The sequence below is a fragment of the Anguilla anguilla genome, chromosome 8 (assembly GCF_013347855.1).
Source record: "Anguilla anguilla isolate fAngAng1 chromosome 8, fAngAng1.pri, whole genome shotgun sequence".
Classification (NCBI taxonomy): Eukaryota; Metazoa; Chordata; class Actinopteri; order Anguilliformes; family Anguillidae; genus Anguilla; species Anguilla anguilla.
Window position 1 is genome coordinate 18768389 of NC_049208.1, and position 19768 is coordinate 18788156.

General features: G+C 39.6%; 1 protein-coding gene across 1 annotated transcript; it reads left to right on the top strand.

The window, feature by feature from the left end:
• The first annotated feature begins 3041 nt into the window (after positions 1 to 3041).
• Positions 3042 to 16816, top strand: LOC118233066 (myosin-7-like). The gene is made up of 38 exons (XM_035428393.1): positions 3042 to 3097; positions 3617 to 3825; positions 4294 to 4437; positions 4524 to 4680; positions 4764 to 4791; positions 5129 to 5234; positions 5712 to 5804; positions 5898 to 5961; positions 6059 to 6157; positions 6249 to 6352; positions 6444 to 6582; positions 7587 to 7705; positions 7856 to 8005; positions 8117 to 8287; positions 8508 to 8817; positions 8982 to 9046; positions 9175 to 9380; positions 9465 to 9588; positions 9677 to 9813; positions 9893 to 10148; positions 10304 to 10546; positions 10632 to 10808; positions 11055 to 11200; positions 11278 to 11368; positions 11712 to 12101; positions 12269 to 12395; positions 12481 to 12599; positions 12696 to 12892; positions 13151 to 13334; positions 13422 to 13587; positions 13692 to 13816; positions 13945 to 14253; positions 14368 to 14571; positions 14666 to 14962; positions 15198 to 15302; positions 15407 to 15502; positions 15623 to 15757; positions 16684 to 16816. The coding sequence occupies exons 2-38, from the start codon at positions 3625 to 3627 to the stop codon at positions 16702 to 16704; spliced, it is 5805 nt and encodes a 1934-aa protein (XP_035284284.1). The 5' UTR covers positions 3042 to 3097; positions 3617 to 3624; the 3' UTR covers positions 16705 to 16816.
• Positions 16817 to 19768: the final 2952 nt, after the last annotated feature.

Below are 19768 nucleotides of genomic sequence, written 5' to 3' on the forward strand. Positions count from 1 at the left end.
TAATAGGCTCCAGCCAGGGAAAGACAGAGATGGATCAGGTTTCAGCATCTGCCAAGTGCAAAGTCAAGTACCCTTGCATTAAGCTGGCAGATTACCCAACAGCAAAGTGTTGAACAGTGGAGGAACCTGGACAGCTGGGAATGGGACTGTTTTAAGTGTCACAGAAAAGCCAAGAAAGGAACGTAGCAGAGCTGTAAATAATTATGGTTCTCTGCTGGTCATTGAAAGGTTCAGTGCACCAACAGATCATTTAAGGCGTCATCAACTACTAACAACTTCACACTACTGGGTTACGATGCTAGAAATCTTTCAGCTTTCTTGACCTCCACTTAAAGCCCTGTCTCCTATATGACTTTTTGCCCTGTGTATTAACATTCCTTAGCAGCTCTCCTTCTCATGTTAAATGCTCATTAACAAAGGCATTATCACAGCTAAATCATTTCACAATTTCTTAGACCTGTGTTGGTCTTAAAGGGACAGTTCACCAAGCTATGTGTCTGTTTACCCAGAGTTATAACTATCCATCCAGACATTTTACTAAGTGTTCTAAATATTCACTGAAGCTCACCCAGATACAATGGACTTCAACGGGGAAGACACTATTTTCATTCGAAAAACTCAATAAAGCTCTTTTCAAATATATAATGACACGGTTACTCACAACCATCCACAGATCTTATTGTCTATGGCTTCATCAAAGACTAATTTCTTCCAAAGTGTACCAACTGTCATACTTACAAAGTATGCCAACTGTCCTCACAAATTCTCAGCCAAAGCACATGCATATTCTGTGGCGCAGTATCAACATTCGGATAATGTTGACACTGAGCTAAGAATACTATCTGATTTGAGAGCACTTCACCTTAGTTTGACTAAGTATTTTAAAACTTTGCCAGCTGGGTCGTGCTAATTGAACATATTTTTCCAATGGTGTCTGAACAGAAACTGTTTCAATGTCAAACATTTATAGGCCCATATTTGCAAAGTTAATAATTCAAAGATCAATTTACCAACCTTGGCTGTTGAACAATATCCCAGACCAGATGTAGTAAAAACATAAAAATTTAGAGTTACAATTTATAGTTACCAGGACACAAAGACAACTGGTGGCTAATCATAAAGTTTACAGACAAATGGACATGTGTTTTATAATTAAAATGGCCAATGAAACTTTGAATACTTCAGCCCATTTCTTTCACAGTCATTATAAGCATTTAAATAATAGTGTCGAATTTTAAAGGTATCTGTCATAATTCTGGTGCACTGTCATACATCAAAAGAGAACACTGAAGCTATCATTAACTGATGGTTGGGACTGAATTGTTTACCTTAATTGGCTATGTAATATAAGTCCTTGATGCTTCAAAAACCTTGCGGTGTGGAAATATACCTCTGACTAAAGTCTTTATGTGCATTCAGACCTTTGCAAGCAGATGACCTGTTGTAGTGATAATATGCTAGTGAAATGACTGGGGTCTAGACCTCACAGAGCCTCACAAGCTGTCCTTCTCAATCAGTGAGAGGCACTCACCAGGAATTTCACAGGGTTATCTTTGACTTCAAGGATAAAGGGAAGGAAACAATGCCGTGTCAACAAGATGGGGCTAAGGGTAGTTTTCACTGGCTGGAGGCATACAGCTGGTGAGACCATTGTTGTCCCTTCATTTAGAGAGAGGGACAGCTTATGTCAACCCTTGCATTTTACTGTCTTTCAGTGAGTTTATATTTCTACTTTTGAACACTTATTTTTCTGATTTCACCACAAACTCTTCTACTTTTAAATGTAAGGCACCGAGCAATATGAAAAACCCACAGACTTTTTATGTGATGTGCATGAAACAAAAAAATGAAACATGATTTCTCTTTTACATTTAAAAAAATTCCCAGAATAACTTATTGACCACTCATACACAAAACCCTATTCTTTTTTCTATTTCCCATATGCACTGGGGAGTATACATTTAATTTTCACACATATATCACACTATGCTACATAAAGGAGAAAGATATACATGCAAGTTCAAATGCAAGAATGTAGTGCTCAAGTGGCCAGAAAAAAAGTGAAATTTTATTGTATGACAATGTATTACACACAGTGTACAGTATATTACTCATTCTGTACATTATATTATGCTTCCTGTATTCAAATACAATTTTGAAGGACAAATGATTATTTTTTAAGTTAGATTGCTTTATCTTTAAAGATTGTTTAAAGATTGCTTTATCTTTAAACATATTCATTTAAAAAAAATCAGTGAAGTTGAATTGGCTGCACTATCAATGTTTATCTACTCTATCAAACAGTTGAAAATAAATTACATTTTTCTCATTACCTTTGAAAATGCTGCATTTCCACAGTCACTGCCTGTCTGAAGTGTCAACTTCTCCATACACCATTCCAAAAAACGTATTCTGGTGTTCTGGCTCTGGTTATTCTTAAATGCTATATTGTACACATTTTGTTCTTTATAAAATAGCAAGTATAAATACAAACTCATTCACACATAATATGTTCCACTTCGAGGGAAGACAAATGTATTGAATGGAAAATCAATTTCTGAGGCAAAGGACAAATACAAGAATAACAACTGCACCAAGACAGAAAACCAGTGTGCATTATTGAAATGACTAGGAAGACAAAGGTGTCCATTTCCTTTGATGGACCATCTGCCATTCCCAAATAAAGACAGTGGCATTTCTGATTCCTGAAATGCCATCTCCACATTGGGGAGAGTTACTGTCTTTATAAACAGATCCAATACAGGCAGTCAGCTTAGTGCACCAAGGTAAGTGTAACGAGGTACAAGTGCCATTATACAGTTTAAGAAGCAAAGAATTATCTGAGGCACAATCTCAGCTGCAGCATTGAGGCTAACATATGGCAACATTAATACAGCTGAAATGATAATACATTTAGGCATTGATTTTTATTCTGCAAAATACATTACAGTTTATGTGGACAGTCTTGTGAACTGACAGTAGGTTTAAAAATAAGATTCATTTTTCATGTCAATGTTTTTGTGTGCTCTTTGTTTTTATAGATTCAAGAAGGTCAAGAGATCAAGCCTGTCCTCTCCACTGGGAAAATCCAAATCTGGTAGGAGTTGAAAATAATAAAACTTACAGTATTACACACAAACATATAACAAGTCTGCTGTAATATCGTAAATATGTGTTCATGAAGGGTAATGTAGATTTAATAATACTATTCCAAATGAAAATTTTCAATACATATGACAATGAAGAATATGATCAATGTCTGTCCAATACTCATTTTATTTTTACTGATGGTTTTTATTTTTATATTTTATTTTAGTTTAGGATCTGATACTGATGCAGCTGTAAACACTATATACACAAATATCATACAATTACATGTCTTTTTACATATTACATGTATGTTAGGCTCTTCTATCATGCTACTTTATTGTTAAAGAAAATGTCAAGTAAAAAATGTGTTACAGCCTGAGAGTTATTGTAATGGTTTCAACATTCTCCAGTTTCACTGCAACAGCAGTGATTTCGGGGCATATTACAAAGTCTTACTGACATAGGATGCTTGGTTATGTATAATACACTGCACAATCATCTCAATACAGATATATGTGTTTGACAGATTGAAAGATGGGTGATGCACAGATGGCGGAGTTTGGGGTTGCTGCCTCGTACCTCCGCAAGTCAGACAAAGAACGTCTGGAGGCGCAGACTCGCATCTTCGACATGAAGAAGGAGTGCTTTGTGCCCGACCCCGTGGAGGAGTTTATCAAGGCTACCATCTCCAGCCGTGACGGAGACAAAGTCACCGCCACTACTTCGGATGGGAAGGTAGGTGGGGCTGGGACATGTGACCACTTAATGTCTTGAGGTTCACAAAGGTTGAGTTACGAATACATGTTAACAATACAGTACCAGTTTGTATGTTGTGTAACTCCATGTCTGAGCATGTCCAGATTTACTTACTGCCTGAAAGCTCTCTGTAGTGACAGAAAATTTTGCCGTTTAGCATAAAATATTGTACAACATTAAACCTTATTTTTTATCTGCTTTGGAAAGCACTTTGTGCTCTATGCTTGAAAGGTGCTATATAAACAAAAAATAGTATTATTATAAAACATGCACGCAAGCCCCAAGTGACAAGGTACCTAGCAGGCATAAACAGTACAACATCCAGTGTTCAACAACTTCAGAAGAGTATATTTCTCTCCGATAGAGTGCACATGATACCTGTTGAACTTGTGAGTTGGATTCTCAGGAAATGTGGATAATGTATAATGTAGATAATTTGTTTCTCAGACCGTAACAGTGAAGGAGGTGGACGTCCATCCTCAGAACCCACCAAAGTTTGATAAAATTGAAGACATGGCCATGTTCACCTTCCTGCATGAGCCCGCTGTTCTGTTTAACCTCAAAGAGCGTTATGCAGCCTGGATGATCTATGTGAGTACAGACCTGCCACACTCCCATTCATTTACACAGAAGTAGGGTAAGAAAATGTCCTGTTGACGTATGCTTCTTTCTTTCAGACCTACTCAGGGCTGTTCTGTGTAACTATCAACCCTTACAAGTGGCTGCCAGTGTATGATCCTAGTGTAGTTGCAGCTTACAGAGGAAAGAAGAGGACAGAAGCTCCTCCTCATATTTTCTCCATCTCTGACAATGCCTATCAGTACATGTTATCAGGTATGGTCTAATCATTTCTCTGTTATGGGTGCAATAGCCTAATTAAAAACCTGTTCCTAATTCTGCAAACAATCTCTTCACAGACAGAGAAAACCAATCCATCCTGATCACGTAAGAATCCTATCATGTTACTTGTTATGGATCTGGGTCGCTTGTCCAGTCTTGTCTGAATGCAGTTCTTTGCTTCTTGAACTAGATATTAGCAAGTTTAAATAGCATGTTAAATGCAAGTACATATTTGTAATTGGGAGTGAGCAGCCTAAGATCCTGGCTGTGACACAATAGCAAGTTCTTGTTTTCAGCTTAAGTGAGTGAGATGATTATGTACTTTATATACATACATATACTATGTATGTGTGTGTGTGTGTGTGTGTGTGTGTGTGTGCGTATGTGCAGAAAGATGCAACCTATTTAAGTCTTGTGGGTATCATTTGTATGTAATCATTAGAGGTGAATCTGGTGCTGGGAAGACTGTGAACACCAAGAGAGTCATCCAGTACTTTGCCAGCATTGCTGCTGGAGGAGGGAAGAAAGATACAACTTCTGAGAAAAAGGTCAGTGTGCCCTGGTACAAAAATTAATTAATAAATAAGTTAGAAAATTAGTATTGAATTTTTAAAATCACATTATGCATGCTATAGTACACAGTAAAATGATCATATTGATATTAATTTCTTGTGTATGTGTAAATAAGAAATTATTTGGAAATTGGATCTTACAAATCTATCATTACAAAGAGCAGCATTATTGGTAACTTGTGGCTAAAATACATTTTCTAGGAAAGCCCATAAACATATGCGTCTGTCAACCAAATATTGTTATCCACATATGTCAACCTACACACCACTCAGTCTGTTAAATCCTATCAGCTGCAGAATGGATGCATATGTGGACAGAAGCATTGTGAACATCAACTCGCAGATTGCACTCCACAGTTTCTATAATTAAAGAAATAACCACAACACTGATTGTAGGTGTACTTACAATTAAAATATTTGTTTATAATAAATGTTTGCACAACTCATTCTCAGGGCACTCTGGAGGATCAAATCATCCAGGCCAACCCAGCTTTGGAAGCCTTTGGTAATGCCAAGACCATCAGAAATGACAACTCCTCAAGATTTGTGAGTCTCTGCTGCCACAACAGACTAAACTTGAGCAAAAAACTACCATAATAAGATGCAACAGCATTGATATATTTTTTAATTGATTATCAGGGCAAGTTCATTCGAATCCACTTCGCGGCCAGTGGGAAATTAGCTTCTGCTGATATTGAGACATGTAAGTAAATGCACAAATATATATTCACTTTATCTTTTAAAAAGTCTGTATAAGATTCTAAAACATGCAAAATTTTAATTGCGACTGTTTTGTGCAGACCTTCTGGAGAAGTCTCGTGTGACTTTCCAGCTCAAGGCTGAGAGAGACTATCACATCTTCTACCAGATCTTGTCCCAAAAGAAACCAGAGCTGCTGGGTGAGCACTGGTGCCTGCATTGCACTAAATATATACTACAATTGTATTTGCAAGGAAGAAATGAATGTCAACTATATTTATTTTTTATTAGAAATGATGCTCATCACCAACAACCCCTATGACTACGCCTTCATCTCCCAAGGAGAGACGACCGTAGCTTCCATTGATGATGCTGAAGAGCTTGTGGCCACAGACGTGAGTGAATAATCATGGTTAATATTAGATGATAATGATGTAACCCACTGCAACAGAGTTGCCTTTTGTCTCTCTCGTCTCTCTCCTGTAGGATGCCTTTGATGTGCTGGGCTTCACCCAGGAGGAGAAGAATGGCATTTACAAGCTGACTGGGGCCATCATGCACTATGGCAACATGAGGTTCAAGCAGAAGCAGCGTGAGGAGCAGGCAGAAGCTGATGGCACTGAGGGTGAGTCTTATGCCTGGCCCTCCTGATCTATACTGAAAGCACAGTATACAATTGGGAAGGCAGGTATGCCATCCACCAAGTTGCGGCTTGGTGGGGCATGCCTCATACCTATACAGCACCTATAGTTTGGTATTTTTCACGGTTTCAAACAGAAATAACCACAATAACCCCAGACCTTCAGCCCTTAGAACATTAACTTCTGTACCTTCTGTCCTCATGTAAACACACAGAATTCAGAAACAACTTCACACATCTTCACAATGATGCCGCAAACTTGGGTTATTTTGCCCCAAACTTTTCCTGCCAATTTCATCATCACAAATGCTCTAGTCCCACAATCTATAATTTTTTTCCTTGGACAATTAGTTAAATCTTCTGTCAATAAGAACATCTGATCAAAGTAGTCTGATCAAAGTAGCCAATTGCAAGATCCTCGGATACACAGGTAAAATGGACAAACAGTTCTTGCCCTGAAGTGGTACTCTTCCTTCTTTCAAATAAAGAGCAAACGATGACATTACAGAATGTCTTTTATTGCAAAAGCAAGCCCCTTTTTTTGAATCCTTTTGGGGGGGAAAAACAGCCACACTTCAGACAGTTTTGCTTTTGGCATTTTGACTGAGTTTAATTGAAGCTAGCTAGGTGCTAATAGTACCTGCTGTCGCTTACTTTCTGGCCAAGTAAAATAATATAATTTATTTCAAAATGTAAAATGATAATATTGGGTAGTATTGCTTAGTAATAGAGCTTGTTTATTTGGGTGAGCTAAGATAGGCAATTTTGTTTGTTGTAACTCAGCCTTTTGGTATCAGAGCTTTTAATGGCAGACCTAGATTTAGCAAGTTTTAAGACTTATAGACAGCACTTTGTAGCCTTGAATAACTTGGCATATTTGTATGTTGGCAACACTTTTGTTGAGATAATATATACAATATGCCTGTATCATTGAATGTAGAAGTGGTCGGACTCACTGTTTTGACAGGAGTTTTCCTTTACTCTCTTAGATGCTGATAAGGTTGCTTATCTAATGGGCCTGAACTCTGCTGACCTCATCAAGGGTCTCTGTCATCCAAGGGTCAAAGTAGGAAACGAGTGGGTAACCAAGGGACAAAATGTCCAGCAGGTGAGACAAGTGGGCAGTAATTTAGATTTGATGGTGTATGTTGTATTTTACTTGTATCCTCACAATTCCACAGAATCCCACAACAGGGCTGACATTTTAAGCCTTATCTTCAGACTTATCTTAAAATGGTATCCATCTTTATTTTCACAGGTATCCTACTCCGTTGGTGCTCTGTCAAAGTCAGTGTATGAGAAAATGTTCCTCTGGATGGTGGTGAGAATCAACCAATCACTGGACACCAAGCAGCCTCGCCAGTATTTCATAGGTGTCCTGGACATTGCTGGTTTTGAGATCTTTGATGTGAGTTTCTAGGATTTGTTAACAGCTATATTTTCTAATGATATTTTTGTACTAAACCTGAAAAGATGTTCATATGAGGGTATTAATCCAAAATATATTTCTCTATTGCAGTTCAACACCTTTGAGCAGATGTGCATCAACTTCACCAATGAGAAGCTGCAACAGTTTTTCAACCACCACATGTTCGTGCTGGAGCAGGAGGAGTACAAGAAGGAGGGAATTGAGTGGGAGTTCATTGACTTTGGGATGGATTTGCAGGCTTGCATTGACCTGATTGAGAAGGTGGGTCAGAGATATTAAACACATTCACACCTAGGGTAGTCAGAGGCATCTCATGAGCAAGTCGTTACATAGATAATGGCTGATTATCTGCCAAATAAATTTTTTGGGGGGGAAATGACACATCCTTAGAAGTAAATTGTAAAGGCAAAATTGCAATAGAAATACCAATAGTCTGCAAACTATAGTGCTTTTATGATAACATAGTTTCCCTCCACATCAGCCTATGGGCATCATGTCCATCCTTGAAGAGGAGTGCATGTTCCCTAAGGCCAGTGACGCAACATTCAAAGCTAAGCTCTATGACAACCATCTGGGAAAATCCAACAACTTCCAGAAGCCCAGGATTGTCAAGGGGAAACCAGAGGCCCATTTTGCCCTGGTTCATTATGCTGGTACTGTGGACTACAACATCTGCAACTGGCTGGTCAAGAACAAAGACCCCCTGAATGAGACCGTTGTGGGGCTATTCCAGAAGTCTACTCTCAAGATACTAGGAAACCTATTTGCAAACTATGCTAGTGCTGATGCAGGTAACAACTTTCCTGCCAGATTAACTGCTTCCTGTTTTAAGTTAGACATACTTTTCAATTATTTACTTAAATTTTCATTTTGATTATTTTAATTAAATGTAACAAGTTAGACATCGCCTGTTTCATACAAGTTTGTTTTGTATTATTTATTTTATATTCACCAGATACCAAAGGCAAGGGAACAAAGAAAAAAGGGTCTTCCTTCCAGACTGTATCTGCTCTCCATAGGGTGGGTATGAAGGGGCTTCCCTACACTTCTATATCTTTTAATGAAAATATGTTATAGCCTAGGGTGTGAGTATTCAGTCCATATGCATGCAAAACATATGGCTGATAATTTTATTTATTTTTCTACAGGAGAATCTGAATAAGCTAATGACCAATTTGAGATCCACTCACCCTCACTTTGTCCGCTGCATCATCCCCAATGAGACCAAGACTCCTGGGGCCATGGAGAACCCTCTGGTCATGCACCAGCTGCGCTGTAATGGTGTGCTGGAAGGCATCAGGATCTGCAGAAAGGGCTTTCCCAACAGGATCCTGTATGCTGACTTCAAACAGAGGTAAATCTTATATTGTATTTATTATATTATATATCTTCTAAACAGATACCCAGCCTGATCATTTAACAATCTGTCCTTATGTAGATACCGTATCCTGAACCCTGCTGCTATTCCAGAGGGACAGTTTATAGACAACAAGAAGGGATCAGAGAAACTGCTGGGATCTTTAGATGTTGATCACCAGCAATATAGATTTGGACACACCAAAGTAAGAATTCATACGTCTCATGATTCTGGTCAGTTTTACATGCAGTTTTTTGAAGGCAAAAACGATGTCATTTTTAAATCTGTATCAGGTGTTCTTCAAAGCTGGTCTACTGGGTCAGCTGGAGGAGATGAGAGATGACCGTTTAGCTCTCATTTTAACTGGGATCCAGGCAAGGTCTCGTGGTATTCTTGCAAGAATTGAGTTCCAGAAGATTGTTGAGCGCAGGTACTGACTCTTATGACTGAACTTGCAGAAAACTTTTATACATCAATGCCACAAATTAACTCTCATTTTGTATTAACAGGGACTCTTTGCTTGTGATCCAATGGAATGTGCGTGCCTTCATGGGTGTGAAAAACTGGCCCTGGATGAAACTCTACTTTAAGATCAAGCCTCTGCTAAAGAGTGCAGAATCTGAGAAGGAGATGGCCAACATGAAAGAGGAGTTCCTGAAGCTGAAAGAAGCCTACGCCAAGTCTGAAGCACGGAGAAAGGAGCTTGAGGAGAAGATGGTCTCTCTTCTCCAAGAGAAGAATGACCTGCAGCTTCAAGTTCAGACTGTGAGTTCACAGTTACATGTCTGTTGACAAAATGTATGTCGTCACAGGGTCAATGATAATTTTTCTTTCATCGCTTTATCTTTGCAAATATACATGACGATGATTTGCAGTGTGCTAGTCATAACATTTTTACTGCAAAATGTGTGCTATAACAGGAGCAGGATAACCTCTCAGATGCTGAGGAGAGATGTGAAGGATTGATAAAGAACAAGATTCAGCAGGAGGCCAAACTCAAAGAGCTGACAGAGAGACTGGATGATGAGGAGGAGATGAACTCAGAACTTACTGCCAAGAAGAGGAAGCTGGAAGATGAGTGTTCTGAACTCAAGAAAGACATTGATGATCTGGAGCTCACTCTGGCTAAAGTGGAGAAGGAGAAGCATGCCACTGAGAACAAGGTCAGGGTTCACCTGACTTCTAGTCTTTAACACTCACAAACACTGACTTTGTATGGTAGTTTACTGACTCTCTTTGTGTTTACAGGTGAAAAACCTGACTGAGGAAATGGCGGCTCTGGATGAAATAATTGCCAAGCTGACCAAGGAGAAGAAGGCTCTACAGGAGGCTCACCAGCAAACCCTGGATGACCTGCAGAGTGAGGAAGACAAAGTCAACACTCTGACAAAGGCCAAAGCCAAGTTGGAGCAACAAGTGGATGATGTAAGTAACAGGGATACAATTATTTCTTAGAAGAAAAGACAATAACTTATGAACAAAGTTCATGTCCTTACTTTTCTAGTACAGTCAACATGTATGGCAGTGAAACCTACAGAATGGAAATACATTTACAATCATTTGGATATATAACTGTAACACAGGTGTGTAAAAACTAAAATGCTGAAACATGTCTCAACACAGTCCTTGTAAATAGTTGCAGAAAAATCTCATGATTTATCCAATTTCCAGCTTGAAGGATCCCTGGAACAGGAGAAGAAGATCCGAATGGATCTTGAGAGAGCCAAGAGGAAGCTGGAAGGAGACCTGAAGCTGACTCAGGAGAATGTAATGGACCTGGAGAATGACAAACAGCAGCTGGAGGAGAAGCTGAAGAAGTAAGACCATTCTTTTTAGAAATAAACCGATTCTTTATTGTCGTACTGATTAATCAAACATACATTCCCTTCCACAGGAAGGACTTTGAAATGAGTCAGCTAACCAGCAAAATTGAAGATGAACAAACAATGGGTGCTCAGCTACAAAAGAAGCTGAAGGAGCTGCAGGTATTAAACCTTCAATAAACTTCACAGTCACAGTTTGAGTAGTTATATGTCTGTATGAGAATTTCCAGACACTGTGCTCCATTTTGTGTGCAGTTAAAAAAGAAAATGATTTTGCATGTGTAGAATTCCTAAAACATACAACTGTTGCCTTGCTAAAAGCTCAAAACTGGAAGTTATGTCACTGATGTAAATCTACTAAATTGTTCAACCTACTACCAGACATGAAATACAATATAAACACACTAATTCTTCCAGTTTGTATTGAGTTTGTAATGATCTATGCTTTATTATGTCTTGCTGCATGTGATTTTAATATGAACGCATTGGTTTGCTCTTTTACTAGGCCCGAATTGAGGAGCTGGAGGAGGAGCTGGAGGCTGAGAGAGCTGCTCGTGCCAAGGTGGAGAAACAGAGGGCAGACTTGTCCAGAGAGCTGGAGGAGATCAGTGAGAGACTGGAGGAGGCAGGTGGGGCCACTGCTGCCCAGATTGAGATGAACAAGAAGAGGGAGGCTGAGTTCCAAAAATTGCGCAGAGACCTTGAAGAGGCCACACTGCAGCATGAGTCCACAGCAGCTACACTGAGGAAGAAGCAAGCTGATAGTGTGGCTGACCTTGGAGAGCAGATCGACAACCTGCAGAGAGTGAAGCAGAAGCTGGAGAAGGAGAAGAGTGAGCTCAGACTAGAGCTGGACGATGTGGTCTCCAATATGGAGCAGATCATTAAGGCAAAGGTAAATGGCAGATAGAATTTTCAGCAAAGAGTGCAAGCAAATGTGTTCTGGGAGACAATATACACACAGCATTGTCCAGATTATATTTTATAGTCATCAATACAACTCACTTTTGTAAATGAAAAAGGTTTTGTAGCCTGACAGTCAAATTTAAATCTGTATTCCAGACTAATTTAGAAAAAATGTGCCGAACTCTGGAGGACCAGATGAATGAATACCGTGCAAAGGCAGAAGAGGGCCAGCGCACGATCAATGACTTCACTATGCAGAGAGCAAAGCTCCAGACTGAAAATGGTACATATGTTCACTTTGAATACATTTCCAGAAAACTTGCATAAATAAACAAGAGGATGATACTGAATTCTCTGTGACATTCTAGGTGAGCTTTCAAGACTCCTGGAGGAGAAGGAGTCTCTAGTTTCTCAGCTGACCAGAAGCAAGCAGTCCTACACCCAACAGATTGAGGACCTCAAACGACAGCTAGAGGAAGAAGTCAAGGTAATGCATTGACAGTGTCACTTTGTAATTAATTGAAAGTACCAAGGCTGTTTATCCATAATCATTTCTGTCGTGTGCTCCATCACTCTCTCTCAGGCAAAAAATGCACTGGCCCATGCGGTGCAGTCTGCTCGCCATGACTCTGACCTGCTGAGGGAGCAGTATGAGGAAGAGCAGGAAGCAAAGGGTGAGCTGCAGCGCAGTCTCTCCAAAGCCAATGCTGAGGTGGCTCAGTGGAGAACTAAATATGAGACTGATGCCATCCAGAGGACTGAAGAACTGGAGGAGGCAAAGTAAGGAATTAGAAAATAAAAATATCACCTTCTTGACCTTGTTATGTTTTCATTTGAAAATATTGTATATTGGAAATTGCAACTATTAAAATGTTCTATAAGCCATTCCTTTGATATAAAGCATAAACCTTTAGTTTGTGTCATTCTCTAAGATGAATCATGAAGCTACTATTGCCAAAAAATTATATGTCAGTCAAGTGTTACCCGTATCACACCAACTATATCAACCATGTTGAATTAACCACCTCTTCATTCCAGGAAGAAACTGGCTCAGAGACTGCAGGAAGCAGAAGAGGCTGTGGAAGCTGTAAATGCTAAGTGTTCCTCCCTAGAGAAGACCAAACACAGGCTGCAAAATGAGATTGAAGATCTCATGGTGGATGTGGAGAGATCCAATGCAGCTGCTGCAGCTCTGGATAAAAAGCAAAGAAACTTTGACAAGGTAATGAGAATGACATTTACTTACAATTATGTCTTTAGATTTCTGAAGAGCTTGAGGTAAATAACTTCACTTTTACAATCAACTCAGGTCCTGGCAGAGTGGAAGCAGAAATATGAGGAGTCACAGAGTGAGTTAGAAAGTTCCCAGAAGGAGGCCAGATCTCTGAGCACTGAGCTCTTCAAGCTGAAGAACTCCTATGAGGAGTCCTTGGATCATCTGGAAACAACAAAGAGAGAGAACAAGAATCTGCAAGGTTAGCCCTCTACTTTTAAGTCACGTAAAGTGAACATCTAAGTCATACATGAATTGGAATTGACTGGTACTGTTGCTAAAAGTCTGAACATCTTATTACCTCAGAGGAAATCTCTGATCTCACTGAGCAACTTGGTGAGGGGGGCAAGAGCATCCATGAGCTGGAGAAGATCCGTAAGCAGCTGGAACAGGAGAAGGCAGAGATTCAGTCTGCTTTAGAGGAAGCTGAAGTGAGTATGGACAGCACTGAATTAATTATATACTATTATTCTATGGAGTGGTCCAGGGTCAAGGCTGAATGTGCTGTGTGTAGATTGTAGTGTAAAGGCAGTTTATTGATAATTTTGGTTTCCTATAGGCCACTCTAGAGCATGAAGAAGGCAAGATCCTGAGAGCCCAGCTGGAGTTTAACCAGGTGAAAGCAGATATTGAGCGCAAGCTCGCTGAAAAGGATGAAGAGATGGAGCAGGCCAAGAGGAACCAGCAAAGAATGGTGGATACTCTGCAAAGCTCCTTGGAAGCAGAGACCCGCAGTAGAAATGAGGCCCTCAGGCTGAAGAAGAAGATGGAGGGAGATCTCAATGAGATGGAGATCCAACTCAGCCAGGCCAACAGACAGGCCGCTGAGGCTCAGAAGCAGCTCAAAGGCCTCCATGCACACATGAAGGTAAATCAGATCTTTCTGCATTTCAATGCAATTAATTCATTTTCACACAAACAGTAGAAGGAATTGAAACCCACACACTAAAATAATAATATTCTTCCTTCCCATCTCATTTAGGATGCTCAGTTGCAGCTGGATGAAGCCCTTCGTGCCAATGATGATCTGAAAGAAAACATTGCCATTGTGGAGAGACGCAACAATCTCCTGCAGGCAGAGCTGGAGGAGCTGAGGGCCATGCTGGAGCAGACAGAAAGAGGCCGGAAACTGGCTGAACAAGAGCTGCTGGATGTCAGTGAGAGAGTGCAGCTGCTGCACTCACAGGTAAGGTAGCAAAGTACCACCTCTCCTTGGGGTGCTTTCATTAACTGTGAAAGTGTGTTCAGCTCCAGTGTCTGCAACCTCTTTATTGCTATAGAACACCAGCCTGCTCAACCAGAAGAAGAAGCTGGAAGGTGACACAGCCCAGCTTCAGACAGAGGTGGAGGAGGCTGTACAGGAGTGCAGAAATGCAGAAGAAAAAGCAAAGAAGGCCATTACTGATGCTGCCATGATGGCAGAAGAGCTCAAGAAGGAGCAGGACACCAGTGCTCACCTGGAGCGCATGAAGAAGAACATGGAGCAGACTATCAAGGACCTGCAGCACCGTCTGGACGAAGCTGAGCAAATCGCCATGAAAGGTGGCAAGAAGCAAGTGCAGAAACTGGAAGCCAGGGTGGGTGTCTAATGTAACACTGTGCCAAAATGTGAATGTGAGATTCCTTAATGTCAGTCATTTTATTTTTTAAATATGTCATGTCAGTTTTTTTAACAAATATATTAATAATAATAACTTTCTCCACAAACAATGCTTTGCAGAAATATTACAGCATTTATAAATAATACAAATATTGATTAAGTGGATTTTAATAGTTTTCTCTTGTTCTCTTTATTGAAATTTGTTTCAATAGGTCAGGGAACTAGAAACTGAGGTGGAATTAGAGCAGAGAAAGAGCAGTGATGCTGTAAAGGGAATTCGTAAATATGAGAGACGCATCAAGGAGCTCACCTACCAGGTGATTTCATTTTCCTTTATGTGGCATTATACGGTTCAATATCTCATACGAGCACACATACATTTACTGTGCGGTCATAAATGTGTGGCTTTGTGTACATACAGACTGAAGAGGACCGTAAGAATTTGGCCCGTCTGCAGGATCTGGTGGATAAGCTGCAGTTGAAGGTCAAGTCCTACAAGAGAACTTCAGAGGAGGCTGTAAGTATCAATCCATATTCTTAACATGGAGGTAACTGTGGCCTATATTACCAGCTATATCACAAAACTTTGTTTCTTATGTCAGGCTTTAATGATTTGCTGTGTGTTTGTGTGACACAGGAGGAACAGGCCAACTCTAATCTGACCAAGTTCCGCAAGCTGCAACATGAGCTGGACGAGGCAGAGGAGAGGGCCGACATTGCAGAGTCCCAGGTCAACAAGCTGCGGGCCAAGACCCGTGATGTGGGCTCAAAGGTCAGTGAAAGTCTTTTGAAGGTCATCAAAATATCTGCAGAATGAGCATCTGTGCATTCAAGTCGAACAGGCACAGGCACAACAAAGGGGAAAACAAAGAAAAACAGAAAAACACTACTGCTTACTGGGAAGAACGGCAAGTTTTTGTGTGCTAAGTGTGCTAAGCTTTCAGCCAGTCAAGTTCAGTCAACTTTAATTTCAGCCTAGATTAATTTACTATCTTACATATGTCACTGATAATTATCCAGTTAAGGAAACAGATAGATTAATGTCCAGATACAATTCAATTCTATGCATATGCATATGCATATGCTGGTAACATGCACTAGTTGTGAAAGCACATACAGTACAGCGTAATGGTGCAATATCAGTGTGTAATATTTTTATATTTATAATGTTAAAGTATTAACCACAAGTCTAGGGTACAGTAAGTGTTTTCCTCTTATAAGGCTTACAGTTTGTCGTAGTATAGTAGGTGTTTAATGCCAAAATAATTACATTTGCGTGCTCTGGCCGCAATAGATTCTTCACCTTGCACTTCTGTCCACTTACTCATTCAGCTCTCGACCAGTCATATGATAGCTAGCTCAACACTTTGCACCCCTTAACTTGTCATCCCCTAATTTCTATTTCTCAAAATTACACACATGTAGGTAATGTTTTTTTTTTTTTTTACATTGGGTAAGAATACAAAAAATTAGGAACCATAAATTTTGGAAGTTTATTTTAGTGCTAGTGTGATAGGAGCAGCTTTGTCAGCTTGACTATTTCTTCACTAATTCAGTTTTCACTGTTGCGCTTCCTTAGCAGTCATTGAAAAGTGTCACATGATGAAGGTGTTCCTCAGTTCAAGTGGAGAGCATACAATCTCACTCAGCAAATATGTACCATTGTTTCCTTTCCCTTTTTTGTCTTTCTCATCACAGAAAGGGCATGATGAAGAGTAAAGCTCTCAGATGGACCTTTCTAAAAAAATCTGCTGTGTGCTGTGCTTTATTTTCCCCCGTTTTACTTCCTGTAATTATGTAGAATAAAATGAATATTCATTTGAATACTTTCCACTCCTGTTTCCTTGGTATGGTGATATATTTTCAATATGATCACAGTTCTACATCAGTTTCCTTGTACTGCCGGCCAACTTGTAATTTATTATTGAATTGTTTTGCCCAAATCCCAAGCAAGCACCTTTATGTGTGCAACACTTTGCTGACTCCCAATAATACATCACACTTGAGTGAACCTATTGTGTTTACCCTATCCAGGAACCAGCTTTATCAGCTGGATGTAAAAAAAAAGTCAGTGTTGAATCTTAAATTTGTAGGTCTGACTTTCTTATCAAATTTCATATCAGTTGCTTAGCTCTAATTTTTTTTAATGCAGCAGCTATATTCTATATTTCTGCTCTTCAATTATCCATTTTCTTCAATCATGTGCCCACTGTAGCCTCTTCTTCCAGTTCTTAGCTGAAAGCAGTGGAATTGGAAATGTCTTCTGCTACCATTGTTGTAAACAGCTGTACACTCAGATTGCTTAGCCTCATCGATGGTGGCAAAGTGGAATCAATGACAATTGATGGAAATTCAGAAAATATATTACTTTTAATGATGTAATTCCATCTTATACAGGGATTTTTGTCTTTTTTTGAAGATTTGACAGACATTTTCAGTGCCTCTGACCTGGAACACTTTCACATTTAACATTTTACTGAACAAGTTAAAAATCTAATTTTATGGGTTAGTGCGCTTGGCTAATGCTAGCTACATCATACTAGCCACATACGGGTCGGTGATCAATAAGAGCAAGTTTTATTTGTTTTTTTGAGAAATGTCAAGCTCACATACACACACTGCTGTCCACATTCTAGAGAGCTCCATTTGCTGTCCTTTATAAATGTGCTTGTAATGCTAGCTTGCTAAGGTTAGGTGTGGATATAGCTAGCTGTACACGAGTGAAATCCTCAATACGGGCTAGCTACAACATATTTAGTTATTTAATATGACGCAGAAACATTAACTTTTACTCAACCATTCATTGCATACATTATTGAAAAACATTTGAGAAATAATTTATTTTGAACTGAAGGCCACAACTCATGGAACATAACCATTTATTATTAAATGTGGATTTTAAGAAAATGTAAAAAAATAAAATAAAATTGCTGTGCTTCGAAAGATTGATTTGAACGGTGGGAAACTGAGGTAGGCCTAGTCTTAGAGTGCCAACTTTTCCGACCTCAAGGTCAGTGAGCTCACATCATCTAATAAACACAACAGCATTCTAGCTCAGATACATGTTTTACCTGAGTAAGGGTATTGGAACTTTTAAAAATGCAGGCTACAGCTAAAACTACTGAAACTATTGCACTGAATACAAACTTCCAATAGCCTACAACTAACATTACCACTAGCAATAATCGAAAAACATTGGGAAAAGCATTACAAAACACAGAACACATAAGCACAAGAATTTTCCATAATATTGGAAAACAATAACAAAACAAATTCTACTAAAAAAATGGGGGATTCTGGGGGAAGGGGATTGAAGTGCTTACTGTCCTCTTGACATTTTAATGCATATAAATCTTACCATTTGCGTACACCCATCCATCTGCTGTCATAAAATACAGATAGATGTCCATGGAAATAGGTCAAGGTCTGCTGTCTGCCTAAAAGTTCTTGCTTCACATTACAACCATTTTGCTCAGGTAAGCAGTGATTTTCATCTGTAGTCCCTGGGCTACATGCTTTGGCTATGGGAGGAAATCCACGTGAACATGGGGAGAACAGGAAAACTCTACACTGAGAGGATCTAGGCTGGCTGGGACTTAAACCCAGAACCTCGTTACTGTGCGGTGACAGTGCTAACCACTGTGCTACCTTGTGCAGATCTCATGTTGCTGTGCAAACTGAACTCCTCCCAGTCACCAGTGAACTACGATGGTGCCAGTCGGAGAGAACAATGACTCATGAACTCACCATGAAGGCGAAGACAGGGACCAAACTGTAAGTTTGAGCACTCTAACAATTGTCCTGCATGACAAGAAAGGAGGGGAACTGAGTTATAGTAAGCCAGTCAGCTACCCTTAAGACACAGCATGAATAATTTGGACAGGTAATTATTCAGGCAATTAATAAGTTTGGACTCCAACTGACAAACAGTTTCAGGGCCATGCTTCCATTGGAGAGATGAAGGCAACTTAAAAATGAAAGCAGCATATAAATAGAAAATGCCCACGCTTTCTCAATTAACCTTTTTTGGTGCAAGATTACAAATACATGATTAGATTGTTCTTAACTGAACATTCTAACATGGATGAAACTGCCACTACTGGTAATTAAATCAATGGAGTTCTAGAACACAGACTTTTGAATTTTAAAAAAGAATTCCACACTCTTCAAAGAGCACAACATTAAGTCAGAGATAAACTCCCATTGTAAACAGGGAACGTATGGTTTTATAATCTATTTCTGCAAAGTGTAGCATACCTTTCCTGGCTGTCACCTGTTGTCACAGATCTTCTAGAAACCCTGTGATGTGGTCTAAAATGGCATGCGGCTCACAATCTGTCCTAAATAATTAGTGATTGACACTTAGCTGGAATTTCACAGGGCTATTTTTGTCCTGAAGGACAAAGAAAACTAAGACCCAATCCATGAGAAGCAGAAGCGGTGAAGACTGCTGCTGTTGGTTATTGAGGGAAGACCTAGCTTTGGTCAACAATAGGTGAGAATGAGATCATATTCTCTTTCCGAGGGTGGCTCAGACATATTTCATATCCATATTTTGTTCCACAGCTGGGACTTCACCTGGTCTTCAACTTGAAGGTTAATCCCTGATTATTAACAGTCTACAATGAAGTTGTTTTGCCATGGCAAACTAACAATTCATGCCCAGGGCAAATGGCAAAAATGAGAACAGATCAAGGAAACAACCATTCTGACAGACTTAACGCATTACAGTGATCTCCACTGAAAGGTTCTGAATATTGATGCACATGGTGGCCAACTGTCT

What these genes read in the sequence shown, in the direction of transcription:
- LOC118233066 (XM_035428393.1), top strand. Translation starts at nt 3,625, where the DNA reads ATGGGTGATGCACAGATGGCGGAGTTTGGGGTTGCTGCCTCGTACCTC. An exon ending in ATGACAACTCCTCAAGATTT is followed by an intron (nt 5,805 to 5,897) that starts GTGAGTCTCTGC and finishes ATTGATTATCAG; the next exon opens with GGCAAGTTCATTCGAATCCA. An exon ending in AAAGCTCCAGACTGAAAATG is followed by an intron (nt 12,396 to 12,480) that starts GTACATATGTTC and finishes GTGACATTCTAG; the next exon opens with GTGAGCTTTCAAGACTCCTG.